Source organism: Mobula birostris, chromosome 6 (assembly GCF_030028105.1).
Source record: "Mobula birostris isolate sMobBir1 chromosome 6, sMobBir1.hap1, whole genome shotgun sequence".
Taxonomy (NCBI): Eukaryota; Metazoa; Chordata; class Chondrichthyes; order Myliobatiformes; family Myliobatidae; genus Mobula; species Mobula birostris.
This window is the reverse complement of record NC_092375.1, coordinates 130,923,384-130,941,778: the sequence shown is the minus strand read 5'-3', so window position 1 is coordinate 130,941,778 and position 18,395 is coordinate 130,923,384. Positions and strand designations below refer to the sequence as shown.

The following is an 18,395-nucleotide window of genomic DNA, read 5'->3' as shown; positions in this document are numbered from 1 at the left end:
GGCAACCCTACGGGTAGTTATTTTGTATGACCTGCCCGCTGATCAATTCAATAATACTGTTCAAAAAATGTCAAAGAAATATAATCGATCCTTTAGTAGCAGCTAAAGCATAGAATCTTGAAGTGATGAAACTTATGAAACTAAAACCAGTGGTATTAAACTGAATTAAGCGAAGTTAATCCAATCATAAACAAGAGAAAATATGCAGATGCTGGAAATCCAAGCAACACACAGAAAATGCTGGAGAAACTCAGCAGGCCAGGCAACATCTGTGGAAAAGAGTACAGTCAATGTTTCAGGCTGAGATCCTTCAGCAGGACTGAAGAAAAAAAAGATGAGGAATCAGAGGTAAACAACAGGAATTCTGCAGATGCTGGAAATTCAAGCAACACACATCAAAGTTGCTGGTGAACGCAGCAGGCCAGGCAGCATCTGTAAGATGCGTTCACCAGGAATCAGAGGTAGAAGGTGGGGGTGGGGGAGAGGATGAAACAAGGTAATAGCTGAAACTGAGAGGGGGAGGGGTGAAGTAAAGAGCTGGGAAGTTGATTGGTGAAAGAGATAGGGGACTGGAGAAGGAGGAATCTAGGAGGAGAGGACAGAGGGCCATGGAAGAAAGAAAAAGGGGGAAGAGCTCCAGAAGGAGGCAATGGACAAGGAAGGAGATAAGGTGAGAGAGGATAAAGGGGATGGGGAAAAGAGAAGGGCTGTACCATATAACCTACTGTATAATATAGGACTACTTTATGTTGTTCTAATACATCGTATTGAGCATGCGCTATGAGGCGCATATTGATCTGTATATATGAGTTCAGTTCGGGTTCCGTAAGTAAAAAGCCCTGTTAACTTAGCTCCAGTGTCTAGCATTTTTATTTATAGTTTTGTTGTGTAACATACACAACAGGGGCATTACCAGAGGTTTGAGAAATCGATGTTCATGCCATCAGGTTGGAGGCTACCCAGACAGAATATAAGGTGTTACTCCAACCTGACTGTGCCTCATCATGACAGTAGAGGAGGCCATGGATGGACATGTCAGAATGGGAATGGGAAGCAATATTAAAATGGGTGGCCACTGGGAGATCACACTTTTCCTGGTGGATGGAAAGTAGGTGCTTGGCGAAGCAATCTACCAATCTACATCGGGTCTCACCGATATACAAGAGGCCACACCAGGCACACCAGATACAATAGATGTGACTCCAACAGACTCAAAGGTGAAGTGTTGCCTCTCCTAGAAGGACTGTTTGGGACTCTGAATGGTAGCGAAGTTAAGAGAGTAAAGCAATTTCAAATGTAATTAAGCAAAGTTAAACAGTCAACAAAAGATATGATACCTGATGGTCACCAGCTCTAAACGGCTGAGAACAAAGCACGAATATGTAACTAAACCCTTGCTTTTACCATGTCCCCACCCACATGACTAATTACCATCATTGACGTGCAACACAGAATACAATGCAGTTAAAAACAGATGCATAGCTCCTACACTCCAGCCCTTAATTATTATACTATATTAAATACAACTACATGCTGCCAAGACACAAGAGACATAAAATCTTAACATTCGCACTAATGTCAATAGACAATAGGTGCAGGAGTAGGCTATTCAGCCCTTCGAGCCAGCACCACCATTCACTGTGATCATGGCTGATCATCCATAATCAGTACCCTTTTCCTGCCTTCTCCCCATATCCCTTCACTCTGCTATCTTTAAGAGCTCTATCTAACTCTTGAAAGAATCCAGAGAATTGGCCTCCACTGCCTTCTGAGGCAGAGCATTCCACAGAACCACAACCCTCTGTGTGAAAAAGTTTTTCCTCAACTCCGCTCTAAATGGTCTACCCCTTATTCTTAAACTGTGGCCTCTGGTTCTGGACTCCCCCAACATCAGGAACATGTTTCCTGCTTCTAGCGTGTCCAATCCCTTAATAATCTTGTATGTTTTAGTCAGATCCCCTCTCATCCTTCTAAATTCCAGCGTATACAACCCCAGTCGCTCCAATCTTTCAACATATGACAGTCCCGCCATCCCGGGAATTAACCTCGTGAACCTACGTCGCACTCCCTCAATAGCTGGAATGTCCCTCCTCAAACTTGGAGACCAAAACTGTACACAATACTCCAGGTGTGGTCCCACCAGGGCCCTGTACAATTGCAGAAGGACCTCTTCGCTCCTATACTCAACTCCCCTTGTTATGAAGGCCAGCATGCCATTAGCTTTCTTCATTGCCTGCTGTACCTGCATGCTTGCTTTCAGTGACTGATGAACAAGGACACCTAGATCTCATTGTACTTCCCCTTTTCCTAACTTGACACCATTCAGATAGTAATCTGCCTTCCTGTTCTTGTCACCAAAGTGGATAACCTCACATTTATCCACATTAAACTGCATCTGCCCACTCACCCAACCTGTCCAAGTCACCCTGCGTTCTCATAACATCCTCTTCACATTTCACACTGCCACCCAGCTTTGTGTCAACTGCAAATTGGCTAATGTTACTTTTAATCCCTTCATCTGTCTACCTGTTCAGCTCATCTGCCATTTCTTTGTTCCCCATAATAATTTCACCGGTTTCTGTCTTCAAGGGCCCAACTTTGGTCTTAACTAAGTTTTGTTAATAAATGTCCTGTTTCTAGTAAGCGGTCTATCCTGGATTGTGATCTCTCTTGAAAAACCAGGTCGTTCCTCCTGAATGCCTGGAATTGTTGTTGCGAAAGCTCATCCAAATGCAAAACTGAAATCCTGTTAACTGTCAGCTTTCTTTTTTCCATTGCCATAGTCTCCTATCAGTGGTCCACTAATAGTCCAACTCAGCATTGTTCTGATTGCAAAGGCCCATCATTAACAGTGTGAATCACTTGCAATGGCTCCTATGCTTTAGGGACATTCATCCCCAACAGCAGCTCAATGTCTGGCAAATGAATATGCTTCAGGTGAGGCCATTTCTGAATATCCCTCTGACAGGAATGTTCCCTTTGTGAACAGGCATACTTTCCTGCATATAAATGTCAAGTAGTTCACACTATCTGAGCCAGACACTTTCAATCCTGAAACATTGTAGCTACTCAGCCTTCTCTTGACTCACGGTGTGAGAAAATGCGTGTTGTCTTTTCTGTCAGATTAAGTTTGTTCATGAAGCTCACTTTACAATAGTGCTGTACTTCCTTGATCTAGAAAAGCATAAGTAACCACTGTCTTGTTACCCTTCATAGACTTCACCTGAACCGGAATTATAGGAAGTTTACAATCATGATCACCAGACCCTGTAAGGCCATTAGATACCAGGGCATTACCCACTGCTGAGCTTGCTTCTTTCACGGCTTGCTTCAAATTTTCACACTTTTCTTCTGAGTGAATATGAAGTCCGCTTGGATGTTTGTCACTGCATACCTTGCATGAAAGGCAATCCTTGCTGACGTATCCCATACACAAACATCCAAAGCAGACACCGTTTTCTTTTTGGAAGGCAATCTTCTCATTAGGAACCTTTTTCTCCAGCTGAGAGCATGATTCCAATGTATGTTCACCCTGGCAGAACAGAGAACACCTTTAGCTGGTGAGACCATTTCCCTTTCATTAGCTTTGGGCTCAGTTTTATCTTTATTTTTCACAGTAGCCCACAGTTGTTTCCTTTAGCTTCAGAACGAATTGGTGATTTAGTTTTCTTTGCACCTTTGCTTATTGCCAGTGATGGAGCATCCTGTATATTCCTAAACACTGTGTGTGTGTAGCAATCTTGACTTGTCTTTCAATAAAATCAACAATGTTGGTGAAAGTAATCTTGTGGTTGTGCTGTTCTTGAAGCTTACAGACCACCAATCACCATTGTTCACTATGTTTATAGGGCAATTTCTTTACAACAATTGTCATATTAGCAGACATGTCCAGCACTTCTTCCATAGCATTGCAACAGCCTCTAAGAAAAAGACTGCAATCTTGAAAAGCTTTCACGCCTTCTGATCTGATAATGACCAAGAAGCAGCCTTTTCCATGTAGGTTGCAGCAATTTTCTGCTCATCACCAAAATGTTGGTATGGTAAAAGGTTTGGCCTTCATATATCCTTGCTCCGGTCCAGCCCACTGGCAACTTTTCACCTCCAGTGAACTGTTCAAGGAAATAGAGACAATTGCCTTAATCATCAGGCTTGCCTTCAATGCTATTCTTGAAAACCCTTGTAAATGAATGATACTGCAATGGATTGCCTTTGAAGATTTGATTCTCTCTTTTAGGCAGTGATGCAATGCATTGTTATTTCAGCACTAAACTTGCTACTTCATTTCGCGTCCGTATGGCCTCCAACACACTATGTAGACTTTTATCATCTGAAACATGAGTGTTACTATACCGTAAGTTAATGTCCTCAGAAGCACATTGTGCTATTGGATATGGCATAGGTTCAAAGTGCCTCCTTAGTGGAGACTGAGAGTGAACACCCTGAACTACCCCTTGGGGTCCAAACTTGTGGCTCATAGACATTTCAGGAACAAATGAATCCACATTGACATCTCTGTGCCATGTCAACATAAGAACTCACAGCATTGAACTGTCCTACCACAGTACCTTTAACACCCGCAGCACCTGAAGCCTTCACACACAAAATGCTGGAGGAACACAGCAGGGCAGGCAGCATCTATGGAAAAAAGCACAGCTGACGTTTCAGGCCGAAACCCTTCAGCAGGACTGGAGAAAAAAAGCTGAGGAGTAGATTTGAAAGATGGGGGAAGGGAGAAAGAAACACCAGATGATAGGAGAAACTTGGAAGGGAAGGGATGAAGCAAAGAGCTAGGAAGTTGATTGGTGAAAGAGACAGAAGGCTATGAAATAAAGAAAAAACGGGGGAAGAAGAGCACCAGAGGGAAGCAATGGGCAGGCAGGGAGACAACATGAGAGAGCGAAAAGGGGAGGGGTGGCATTACTGGAAGTTTGAGAAATCGATGTTCAGGCCACCAGGTTGGAGGCTACCCAAACAGAATATGAGGTATTGTTCCTCCTAACTAAGTGTGGCCTTATTACAACAGTGGAGGAGGCCATGGTTGGACATTTCGGAATGGGAATGGGAAGTGGAATTAAAATAGGTGGCCACTGGGAGATCCCACTTGTTCTGGTGGACAGAGCGTAGCTGCTCGGCGAAACAGTCTCCCAATCTATGTTGGGTCTTACCAATATACAGGAAGCCATGTCGGGAGCACCAGACATAATAAATGACCCCAAAGCAGTGTTTAGTGTCCAGCACATAATTCTCTGTAACTTCCGCCACCTCCAACTGGATCCCACCACCAAACACATTTTTCCCTCCCCCCACTTACTGCTTTCCACAGGGATCGTTCCCTATGCAACTCCCTTGTCCATTCGTCCCTCCCCGCGGATCTCCCTCCTGTTGCTTATCCTTGTAAGCAGAACAAGTGCTACACCTGCCCCTACACCTCCTCCCTCACTACCATTCAGGGTCCCAAACAGTCCTCCCAGGTGAGGCGACACTTCAACTGTGAGTCTGTTGGGGTCATGTACTGTGTCCGGTGTTCCCAGTGTAGTCTCCTGTATATGTTTATCCCTCCATACTTGTTGCCTTTTGCATAACTTGACTAAATCTACCTCCATTCTAATGCTTATCAGATGCATGGGATGCTCTGCTCATAATAGAACTTGCTACAAGCACATTAGACACACTGTCTTCAGGTCATATGTCATCCTGAAAATCATCAGCTTTTTACTTAGTCAAAGCATGCTATGTGGCTTGATAAATGTTGTTATTTACTCCAGCAACTTAACCTTCAACATCGCATGTTTGTTTCAGCCTCTGCTGTGCTTGTATTAATAAAAGTCTGAATATTTGCAAAGTTTTCAGTTTGTTTATCTTACTCTGAGATAGGCATTAAAGACAACAACATGTTATGTTGCTTAGCAACATCTTCACAAAGATTTTTTAAATTGTTCAAATGAGACTGCACTTGCGAGACGTTTTGCTTTTCTTGTGTAAAAAAAACTTCTAATTAATGCAATTAAACCATTAATCTTCTTAATAGTTTTATTATATTCCATTCAAACACTGTCAATTTTACTCACCAAAGCTTTTCCAGTAAGCTTAATTTCTCTTTTAGTCCTGACTCCAAAGTCACTGCTTCCAACTTGACTCATGTTGTTTTCCAAGTGCACAAACCAGACAAAATAATGGCATTCAATTCAGATGTCGGCAGTTGAAATATTTCAGAACCAAATGCCGAACTCTTAAGCAAACATCACACTATAGAGCTTGCGGTCAATAGTGACCATTCCAAATACGCAGCATGAATCAACAAAAGCTCACTACTTACCACAAGCTGCTCCTGACTGTGGTGCCTTTAATTTCATCGACACCTCCAAATGCTGATGTTCGTTTGGTATAACCGTCAAAATCTTTTGTTGGCAAAATGTAGCAGTAACTCGAACAAACCAATCCGGCTACTGGCGACTACATGGGTAGTTAGTTATCTTGTGTGATGCACCTTCCGGTCAATTTAAAAAAATGTCAAAGAAATGTAGTTTATCCTTTATCGGCAATTAGCAAAACATACAATCATGAAGCAATGAAACTTATGAAACTAAATCTAGCGATATTAAATGGACTTAACCGAAGTTAAGTTGAGTTAAGTGGTTTCAAATGTAATTAAGCAAAGTAAAGCAGTCAACAAAAGATAGACGGTCCCCAGCTCTAAACTACCGAGAATGAAGCATGAACATGTAACTAAATCCTTCACTTTTACCATGCCCCATCCATGTGACTTAGCTACCATAATAAACAATGTACAACACGGAATACAATGCAAATAGAATACATAGCAGCTATATTTGGTGCAGAATTGTAGAAACAGATTTCCCAATGTTACGTTGGGGAATTCCAATATGATCATTCTCCACCAGTGCATTCCACATGTAATTCTGTGATAGAGTGAGAAACAAATGCATTTGTGCCATGCCTATTGCACCTTTGTTTAAAGTCAGGAACATGAATATGAGTGGCTGTTGACTTGCACTGCCTTTGTAATTACCAGCCACAGTTAGTGAAATTCGGTCCATTGTTAGGGAAGATACTGAAGGAGTTATCCCTCTGAAGGCCATCAAATAAATGGGAGGGGGAGAAAGTTTGTCAATAAATAATAGGAAGGTGCAAGATTTCAAAGAACTGTGAAGTGACAAGCAAATTTCTGAACTGTGTTTCTTTGTGCATGCCCATTATGCTTCTCCCCTGTTGCTGTTCACCAAAGTAGAACAATTAGGGCATGAACTTGCTGGAATTTGTTGGTATATCAGCGCTCATTAAATTGGGTATTCTGCACAAATGCAGAAGCTTCCCAAAGTGGATAGTGATAGTGATTTAGTGATAGTGGACATGATACGGTTGGGAAGAGAATTGAGGGATCTAAGACATAGATGAGGATTAAATGGCAGTGCAGACTCGATGGGCCAAATGGCCTAATTCAACTATCTTGTGACTCATCCCAAACTGTTCTGGTAGTGGTGCATAAACATGCAGCAGTTCTCAAGTACTTCAGCTGTAGAATCTGTCTGCTGAAGTTGCGCCAGTTTAAATTTAGTACCAGTGGAGTGACTCCATTGATTTTTAATCAAGTAGAACATCAAATATCAGGTCATTTACATGCTAGAAGCACAAAATTTCAGCACAGACACAGGAACTCAACACAAACAGCACTGGAGGTCAGGGGATTAAATCTGAGCTCCTGGCATTATGAGGCAGTGGTTCAACCAACCGCACCAAGGTGCCACTCTGATATTATTGCATTAATTAAATTTACTCATGTTTTTAATTATTTCACATTTTTTGTTGTTAAACTTTTAATTGCTTGCTTTCCTTAGTTTTGATTTATTTTCTTTTTGTTTGTAGTTTTGGAAACATTAAAAGCAGTTATACTTCTGGTAAGTTTTGACAACCATCTTATTCAGAGGTAATAGAACATAGAACAGTACAGAACAGGAACAAGCCTTCCTGCCCAGAATGTTTTGCTGAACTCATTACACTAGTAATTAACCACCTAACTGAACTAGTCCTCCTGCCTACACAATGTATAGTACATATCCTTCCATTCTCTGCATGATCATGTATCAAAGAGCCTGTTAAATGCCACCACTGTATTTTGCCTCCACTGCTACAGCTGGCAATGCATTCCAGGCACCCACCACTCTCTGCATTTGAAAAATAAAATTTGCCCTGCATATCTCCTTTGAACTTAACCCCTCCCACCTTAAATGCAAGCCTCCTAGTATTAGATGTTTCAACCCTGGGAAAAAATATGGTTGTCTACTCCATCTATATCTTTCATAACTTTAAACCTCTATCAGGTTACCTCTCAGCCTCCACTACGCCAGAGAAAACAGTCCAAGTTTGTCCAACCTCTCCTAATAGCACATGCCCACTAACAAGGCAGCATCTTGGCAAACCTCTACTGCACCCTCTCCAAGCCTGAACTTTCTTCCTATAATGGCGCAACCAGAAATAAATGCAATACTCTAGATGCATCCTGCAAAGAATTTTATAAACCTGCATCATAATTTACTGACTCTTTAACTCAGTGTCTCGACTAATAAAGGTAAGCATCCCATCTGTTTTCTTTAACACCCTATCAACCTGTGCAACCTCAGGATTGTGAATTAGCTAGCTATCCAAGTGTTTCGGCTCCTTACAGGGCAAAGATTGCTCTGCCATCCCCTCACCACCAACTTGACAGTGCTATACACAGATTCTGCAAAGAACCTAGCCGTTTAAAAACTGGAATAGATTCAGAGAGCTAGTTCACAACGCGGGCAGAGAAGCATGTTCTGGCACATGAAGAAAATGAAGCTGACAGGGGAAGTAAAACCTTTCGAGAGGCATATACAATGCCATACACAACACAATTTGCATCATTTAGAAAAATCAACTAAGGGATATTATTGAACCCCAGAGATCATTCTCTACCATGATTTGGTGAGCTGCCAGAGTCCCTCAATTAGATAACAGCCTATAATCTATGAAGCAGTATCCATTAACCTTAAATATAAGCTATCCAAACTGCTTGATTAGATTCCAGCCTGTAATTCATTCCCTACCATTTATTGTTCTCATTATGAATCATCTGCATGTCTCAATTAGATGCCAAGCTTTATTACTTTGAGTAGCCTCCTCTACTAACAGACCGAGGACATTACTGCCTTTGTAAGAAAAGGGTTAATTATTCATTAATATCATGGGCTATAGGGTAGTTTCTGCTGATTTACTGCTGAACCAAGTAGCGTACTATTTTACAGCTTGCTTGAATTAAAGGATTTATTGGACTTGTAAGTTTTTTAAAATGTTACAAGGTAGTTATCTTACATTTTTAAATTAATGCCTAATGTGTTATCACAAGTGAAAACACAATGAAAGTCATCTTTGTTTTTCTTCTAGGGATGAACCAGTTTCACCTGTCAAACATACCTGAAATGAAAAACCAGTGGAAAAAGGGCTATAACGTGCTTTCGTTACAGACATCAGAGTTAAACTTTTGAGAAGCAAGACCACAAAAGGCAGCCTGGGAATATTTTTACTGATGGTAAACTGTCAATTAGCTGTCATTTTTCTTTAGGAACATATGTGCAACTTGTGTGATGCAGGTTAGATAACTAGTCATATGAGCAGTAATCTATAAGCAAGTACTTCACTTGTTCTGTGACAACATAGTTCCTGAGAATTCAAGTCTTATTAACTTACTACACTATTAACACGCTAGCAGATCAACAAAGTGTTGCTTTGGTTGCACATTAGGAGCTTCTAAAAGAAGATAAAACATGAGATCTCTTTTATATGGTGATAGGAATATTTTGTTTTTGTTGTTAACATTTTAGATGTATTTTTGATCACTTTACTCCACAATATTTGTCTTCTCAACTGCTAAGTGTAATTAATCTTTTGAACATAGTAAGAGAACCACTAACTCTTTGTTTGCATAGGTTTGAGCTGTCAAAATGGCATAACTTGATTTTTGTTCTTCGTGGATTGAATAGTGTAGAAACACAGAATGAAATGTACAGCCCATAAATGACTCATAGTGGCATCATACAGATGGGTCAGAAGACTCGAATATTAAATCACAGATTTTTTAATGTTTGTGAAATCTTTCAAAAGGAAAAGACCTGCTGAACTTTGATTCATATATTTTGTAATCTCTCTAACCAGACCATTTAGACCAATTGAACTGTTGGTAGCTCTGTAGTGGCTAATGGAAGCACTGGAAGCAGATGACATCAGCCCTGCTTTGGAAGCCACTGAAGAGTTCTTTCTTTACAATGGCATTGATGACCAAATAGCATATGCTGATCATCCAAAGCATGAAGTGTATGGCATCCAGGAGGTCCCAGTGGTAATTGGACATGAAATTCTTAAGATGAGAAATGAGAAACTGCAGCAGAAAGATGGCACCAAAGCTGCAGCTCAAAAACTGAGCACATTGGAGACAACAAAACAAATAGACATAAGGAGTAATGCACTTAACAGAAAACCTGTTAGCATAGCCAGTGGACCAAAACAGGAAAGGGCTGATGGTTTGGGCATTGAAAGTTCCTTCATCTCAAATGGTTATGATGCCATTCGCACCAGGAGGAACAACCCAGTTGAAGATGGGTCAACCAACAGGCCACTGCTCTTACGATCGCAGTCCGACATCATTCCATCACGCAACGGGTTGCAAACTAGCACAGCACCAGTTCGTTACCTGCTGAACTTCAATTTGCCTCTCCCCAATGCTGCCACCTCATTTGATAAAGAAAGACGCTTTGTAATGAGCACTCGCATGAAAGGTGGTAAGTACCATTTACACTACAGGTCATATTACTGTACTGGTATTGCACCAAGTAGTACGTGCTGCAGGTCTGACTTCAGTTGAAATTGGTCTTTGTTTCAAAAAGATTGAAGCTCAAGGCAGTTTAAGCTAGGGTTGTATAAAATTTAGGTTGGAGTGTATCTGGAGTATGGTGATCATTTGTTGCTTTTGAATTAATTGGCCATGGAGTGATTGCAGTAGAAAACATCATTCTATACCTTGATGTAATCCCTGAATTATCATTATTCAATACATAAAAATCAGTTAATAGGTTTCCCAGAGCTTTTTGTTACTTCACCTAAAAGATGTTTTAATGGCTGAGATGCTGGGATGTGGCTTTGGGAAGGAAAAGAGGAAATGGGACGTCAAAGTGCCTTGGTGTAATGCTTTCACCTTGCATATAATGCAAGTATGCTGGACCATAGACCATAAGACATAGGAGCAGTATTAGGCCATTCAGCCCATCAAGACTGCTCTGCCATTCCATCAGGGCTGATTTATTATCCCTCTCAACTCCATTCTCCTGCCTTCCCTCCGTAACCTTTGACAGCCTTTCTAATAAAGAACCCATCAACCTCCACTATAAATATACCCATCAATGAATTTCACAGATTCACCACCCTCTGGCTAAAGAAATTCCTCATCCCTGATCTGATCTAAAAGGTCAGCTTGGTATTCTGAGGCTGTGCCCTCTTGTCCTAGACTCCCCCATTATTGGAAACATCCTCTCCACGTCCCCTCTATGTAGGCCTTTCATAACTCAGTAGGTTTCAGGGAGATCCCCATCATTTTTCAAAATTCCAATGAGAATAGGCCTCAAGCCTTTAAGCGCCCCTCATTGATTAAGCCTTTCATTCCCAGGATCATTCCTGTGAACCTCCTCTGGACCCTTTCCAATGCCAGCATATCGTTTCTTAGATAAGCCTGCCTTTAAACTCCATTAATCTATTACTATTATATTGCTCGTTTTGGGTATGAACTATTTTCAGAAGATTTTCTCATCAATCAGTTGTGTTTCTATTAATATTCCAGTACACTTTTAAATTTTGATTTTTTGAAGATTCTACACCATGGAATAACATTTCTCAGCAGACCTGGTAAGTTTAAAGGGGGCATGGTAAACAAGGCCCAGGTAAGTGCAAAAGGAAAGTGGGGAAACATAATTAGGTAAGTTTCACAAGAGAGTAAGCAACAAAGCCAGACCAGTGTAAAGAAAGCATTAGAATTATAGTCCCACTGAGTGAATGTAGAGTGCAGAAACTGAGGCTCCAGTAGTTGATAGAAGGTATGGCAAATCTTGGGTAATGAGCCATTGCAAATTCTAAATAGTGGGATATCAAATTATCATAGTTTGTCTTTATAATTGCACTTTTTTTACTATGCTACACACTTGATTTGCCTTTTCACACCACGCTTTTACATGAACAACTTGAGCGTTAATCCATTCAAAATATACTTTAAAAAAGCTGCTTTTGGTTTCGCGGCATTTTATGGAGCAACTGCACGACAACTAATTTTTAAGTGAGCAACCTTTTCTGGCTTTCTTTCCCTTTCATTTGAGGAAAATGAGTGTGAGTGACAGAAACTATATCTAAAATTGTGGAGGTAGAAAAATATACAGATATGAATAGAGGTCTAACTTGTCTGAGAAAGTACAAACTTGTTCCATATTCTTTTCTGTTTCAGCAAGGGACAAAAGTGTTCGCAAAGGAGGCACTGCACATGTATTGAAGGCCACAAGAAATCATTTTATTAGGATGATATAAAACATGCAATACAGAAAGGAAAACAAATGATTCATGAAGTAGTACAGAAAACAACGTAATATTATCCACTTAATAAGCCAGTCTTTGTAATGCCAGTGGGTACCACAGATCTGACAACCTTTCACCTCTGTCTCTCTCTCTCAACATACTTATCCCTATCTTTGACTCTTGGCACTAGCACTAGTCATGACTCAGTCTAAGAGGCAATTCCCCTCTGCACAAAGAAAGTGCCCCTTTTTTATACTATTCAAGATTCCTTCAAAACTCTAACATACCTCTTACCCAGGTACTTTTCCATCCCTTAGTGATACCAGCTGCACCCTCTTATCTCTTAACAACCTTCTCCCTAGACTCATAAATTAGAAAACACAGACAATAGTTCTGTAAGGAATAAAAACATTCTTCACCATAATCTAATCATAAGGATATGTGTCCATGTACATCAAGTTCAAGTTTAATTGTCATTCAACCATACACATGAATACAGCCATACGAAACAGTGTTCCTTTGGACCAAGGTGCAGAACACGATACCAAATCACACACAGAATCCAGCACATATAGGACATTTAGTTACATTAGCAGAAAAATATACAGTCACAGTGGATTCTGGTTAATTGGGACATATCAGAACCAGTACATTTTGACCCATTTAAGCAGCTGTCCCAATTAGCCGAAATTTCATGAAAATAGTTTTAAAAAGTATTTAAAAAAAAGGCCAACTACTATTTAACTGAGTAATAAATTACATACTTAAATGAAATGAAGAACAAATTAAGACACTAGCAATGTTATTTCAGCACCTTAAGACTGTGTATTTGTTCTGAATCATTATCGATGGAGAAATGCATCCAGTGTACGCTTCCGTGTTCCTTTGAATCATTGCAGACTCCTGGTACAGATAGTGGATTGGTTTCATACAATGTTATCAGTGATTGTATCCTCCATATCTTCATTTTCATCATAATATTCAAGATGTTTGTTGATACCTTCAAATTTTTTGTAGTTCCTAACTTGTTGAAGTAGTGAAACTGCTTCGTTTTCAATCTCGGCCATTTTTGGCATCTCCAAGCCAGAATGCTTGAAACTGCAGTGAGCAAAGGAGTTCAGAATTGTCTTACTGCTTATTTCTTGCCAACCATCAGTGGATAAAATGACTGCTTTTTGAACACACACGCATCAGATGCTACATAAAAAATGTTTACTCTAAGCATAGTGTAGTGTCCAACAACCACAAAAATACACTCCACTGATGCTAGTTAGAAACTGTTTGGCAGCAGTCTGTTGTCCCAATTAAGTCGTGTAGTGTCCCAAGTAAGCAGTTACCCTGATTAACCAATGGTCCAGTTAACCAGAATCCACCGTGTATAGCCTAACACCCTGAGTGTCATGGCGTGTATATCGATGGTACAACAGTCCCCATCACGTGCTAGTGCATTTGCAAACACAATCCAACTCATTTTCCAAGCGAACACTGGAGGGCAGCACTGTGAAGGACCAGTGCGCAACCCAGCATGGACTCCAGCTGTCTCTCACTGGCTTGATTTGGATGATGGAATTGATGGCTTTGTGGCTCAGTTTGCAGACAATACAAGGATAGGGGCAGGTAGTGTTGAGGAAGAGGGCATCTACAGAAAGACCTGGACGGATTAGGAGAATGGGCAAAGAAGTGGCAGATGTAATATAGTGTATGGTCATGCACTTTGGTAGAAGGAATAAAAGCATAAATGGGGAGAAAATTCAAAAATTAGAGGTGTATGGAGACTTGGAAATCCTTGTGCAGGATTTTCTAAAGGTTAACTTGCAATGTTAGCATTCAGTTCGAGAGGGCTAGAATATAAGAGCAAGGATATGATGCTGAGGCTTTATAAGGCATTGGCCAGTCTGCAGTTGGAGTATTGTGAGCAGTTCTGGGCCACATCTAAGAAAAGACATGCTGTCCTTGAAGAGGGTCCAGAAGAGGTACACAAGAATGATTCCAGGAATGAAAGGGTTAAAGTAACAGGCACATTTGATGGCTCTGGGCTTGTACTTGCTAGAGTTTAAAAGAATGAGGGGGGCGTTCTCATTGAAACCTATCGAATATTGAAAGGCCTAGACAGAATGAATGTAGAAAAGATGTTTCCTGGTGGTTGAGTCTAGGACCGGGGGCACAGCCTCAGAATAGAGAAATGTCCATTCTGAACAGAGATGAGAGGAATTTCTTTAACCAGAAGGTGGTAAATCTATGGAATTCATTGCCACTGACGGCTGTATGGGCCAAGTCATTGAGTGTATTTAAAGTAGAGGTTGGTAGGTTCTTGGTTAGTCAAGGTGCCAAAGGTTATGGGGGGAAGGCAGGAGAATGGGGTTGAGGGGACTAATAAATTAGCCACAGTGGAATGGTGGAGCAGACTCAATGGGCAAACAGCCTAACTCTGGTCCTATGTCTTATTGTCTTAAAGGCTCCAGCATCTCTTTCCCTGGGTGGCTGCAGCATTTTGTCTTTCAAACTCCCATTTTATTTTAGCATGTACAAAGGATGAATCACATTTAACTCTTTCTATACAGACCCTTGTCGTACAGAGACCGTATTGTTGGTCTGGTTGAATACTGATCTCTTGAAGTGCCTTTAAGCTAACTGTATGGAGGGTGGTGGGTTTGTGAGGAGTGGTGGTTAAGAAAAGTGGCTCACCATAATCTGCAGCCAAGTGAAATTTACCAGAGTGAAAAATAAGAGCATGTACAGTATATTATTGAATTAACGGGAAGAGTGCAGTAACAAAACATGCACCTATTATCTAGCAAATAGCAGATTAGTGTGTCTGCTGAATGTAATACTCTTAAAGTATACAATGAATAGTAGGAGCCATTGATCAATTATGAGGTGCAGAGATTAGTTTCTTTCTCCATAGAAAAAGAAGAGCAATATTTTATGGTTTCAGTGTTTATTGGGAGAATTTTACCTTTCAATATATGTAATTAAATTGTTGGAAAGAGTGGGAATTATGTTTTAGTAACAACAGCAATAAGTGAACACTTTACAAAATACTTCACAGACAAAATCTGTCTCTGGGCCACATAGAAGTTGGAACTCCAATACAGCGCAGTGAAAGAGCAGGTTTTCTGGGTTATCTGTAAAGGAAGAGAGAGTGGCAGAGTGATGCAGAATAGGAACGGAAGTCTTGGACTTGGAGCACAGTTTGTAATTTGGCTTAGGAAATCAGGCTTAGAGACAAGCCCATTTTTGAGCTTCCACAAGGTTGGATAGCTACAGGGGGTTGTGGAGATAGAGGGGAGTGAGTCTGTGGAGCAACTTAAGCACAAGGCTAAAAAATTACAGACTGAGATATAGGACATGGAACCAATGTTTGCACAGGAGAGAATGTACAGGGGAGAGAAAGGGAGGGATAAGAGTGCTCCCATTAACATTTTCTATTTTGCCTTTTAACTTTGAAATGTGAAACCTAATAATGTGATGGAATAGCAATATTAGTGGTTCTAACAATCGTTCAAACTCACAGGTGATTTCATGGAGTCATGGAATAGTACAGTTAATAAGTAAGTAATACTGAGGAGTCTACAACTCATGTACTCAGTATTATTTATTGCATTTGTTTTATTGTATTTGCGAAGTTTGTCTTTTGCACGTTACTTCTTTGTCTTCATGTGTAGTTTTTCATTGATTCCATTGTATTTCAAAGTTCAAAGTAAATTTATTATCAAAGTACATATACTGTATGTCATCATATACAACACTGAGATTCAGCTTCTTGCTGGCATACTCAATAAATCCATAATCGAATAATAACCATAGTAGAGTCAATGATACACCGCACCGACTTGTGTGATCAACCAGTGTGCAAAATACAGTAAACTGCAATTACAAGAAGAGAAAAATAATAAATAAACAAACAATAAATATCAAGAATATGAGATGAAGAGTCCTTGAAAGTAAGTCCACAGGTTGTGGAAACATTTCAATGATGGAGCAAGTAAAGTTGAGTGAAGTCGTCCCCTTTGATTCAACAGCCTGATGGTTGAGGGGTAATAACTATTCCTGAACCTGATGTTGTGAGTCCTGAGGCTCCTGTACCTTCTTCCTGATGGTAGCAGCAAGAAGAGAGCACGTCCTGGGTGGTTGGGGGTCCCTGATGATGGATGCTGCTTTCCTGCTTCAATGTTCATGTAGATGTGCTCAGTAGTGGGGAGGGCCTTACCTGTGATGGACTGGGCCGTATCCACTTTTTGTAGGATTTTCTGTTCAAGGGCATTGGTGCTTCCATATCAAGCTGTGATGCTGTCAGTCAGTATACTCTCCATCACACATCTCAAGGATCCAATTGCACAAGGAGGTATTGAGTGAAGGTCTTGGAGTTTATTATTGATTTGTTTTGAGGGGATGATGGTGTTGAATGCTGAGCTGTAGTCAATAAAGAACATCCTGATATATGCACCTTTGCTGTCCAGGTGTTCTAGCAGCACAGGTTTTTAGTATTTGGATGTTTTTAGTTTTAGATGTCATGCCAAATCTCCGCAAACACCTAAGGAAGTAGCGGTGCTGCCTTGCTTTCTTCATAATTGCACAGGTCCTCCAAAATAATTACACCAAGGAGCTTAAAGTTGCTGACCCTCTCCACCTCTGATCCTCTGATGAAGACTGGCTTATGAACCTCTGGTTTCCTGAAGTCAATAACCAGCTCCTTGGTCTTGCTGACATTGAGTGAGAGGTGGTTGTTGTGGCATCACTCAGCCAGATTTTCAGTCTTCCTCCTATATGCTGATTTTGTCACCATCTTTGATTCAACCTACCACAGTGGTGTCATTAGCAAACTTGAATATGGCATTCGAGAGCTGTGCTTGGCCACACAGTAATAAGTGTAAAGTGATTAGAGCAGTGAGCTAAGCACACAGTCCTGTATTGCACTTGTGTTGATGGAGATTGTGGAGGAAAAGTTGTTACCAGTCTGACCTGACTGGGGTCTGCAAGTGAGGAAATCGAGGATCCAATTGCACAAGGAGGTATTGAGTGAAGGTCTTGGAGTTTATTATTGATTTGTTTTGAGGGGATGATGGTATTGAATGCTGAGCTGTAGTCAATAAAGAACATCCTGATATATGCACCTTTGCTGTCCAGGTGTTCTAGCAGCACAGGTTTTTAGTATTTGGCCATTGGGGTACCTTTGTTCTACAGTAAATTCCTGCAAGAAAATGAATCTTAGGGTAGTATATGATGATATATATGTACTCTGGTAATAAATGTATGTTTAACTTTGAGTTATGAGTTAAGGGACCACCAAGTACCGTCAAATCTGTGCTCAAACACAATGCCCTCTCCAGAATTCTGCATGTTTATATTTGATTAATCATGGTTTATGCAAGCAAAGTATAATCCTGATTTGACGAAAGTACTAGGTAAGGCAAACTGCTCAGGCTAGTTTTATAAAATTACCAGACACCAGCAATAAACAAAAGCTGAGTTTTCAATCGAAAGTAAAGGAATGAGCCATTGTGTCATACAGATGAGGAAATGTAGTGGTTAACCTCTAGTCAACGTCAGGTTAGGGAAGAAAGCTACAACCTGTGCATCTCGAGGGAAAGATCAGCTAGGTTTCCCATGCCTGATCAATATTCAGTAAATTCCTGCTGCATGTTGGTCAGATCTCGGACATGCAGATCCACCGTAACTTATAAATGTCCCAGTTTGGGTATAGTCCATACATACCAATGTGAGTTTGGAAAACCAACAGTAAAGGTTACTGTACCTGCAGCCACATTTCCAATTTGCAAGCTGTTCGGCTTACGAATAAAATGCTA

The 18,395-nt window shown here is 40.6% G+C and overlaps 1 protein-coding gene across 10 annotated transcripts in view; it reads left to right on the top strand.

Annotated features, from left to right (window-relative positions):
* plekhm3 (pleckstrin homology domain containing, family M, member 3) overlaps nt 1–18,395 on the top strand; it is a 149,660-nt gene that overhangs the window by 20,771 nt on the left and 110,494 nt on the right. For 7 of the 10 annotated variants that reach the window (XM_072261320.1, XM_072261316.1, XM_072261312.1 and 4 more), the window contains 3 exons: nt 7,885–7,916; nt 9,424–9,568; nt 10,192–10,814. In XM_072261320.1, coding sequence (XP_072117421.1) covers nt 10,235–10,814 — 580 coding nt within the window. In that variant the 5' untranslated portion in view covers nt 7,885–7,916; nt 9,424–9,568; nt 10,192–10,234. The remainder of the gene's footprint in view (nt 1–7,884; nt 7,917–9,423; nt 9,569–10,191; nt 10,815–18,395) is intronic. The other 3 variants (XM_072261321.1, XM_072261319.1, XM_072261313.1) reach the window with 1 other exon arrangement.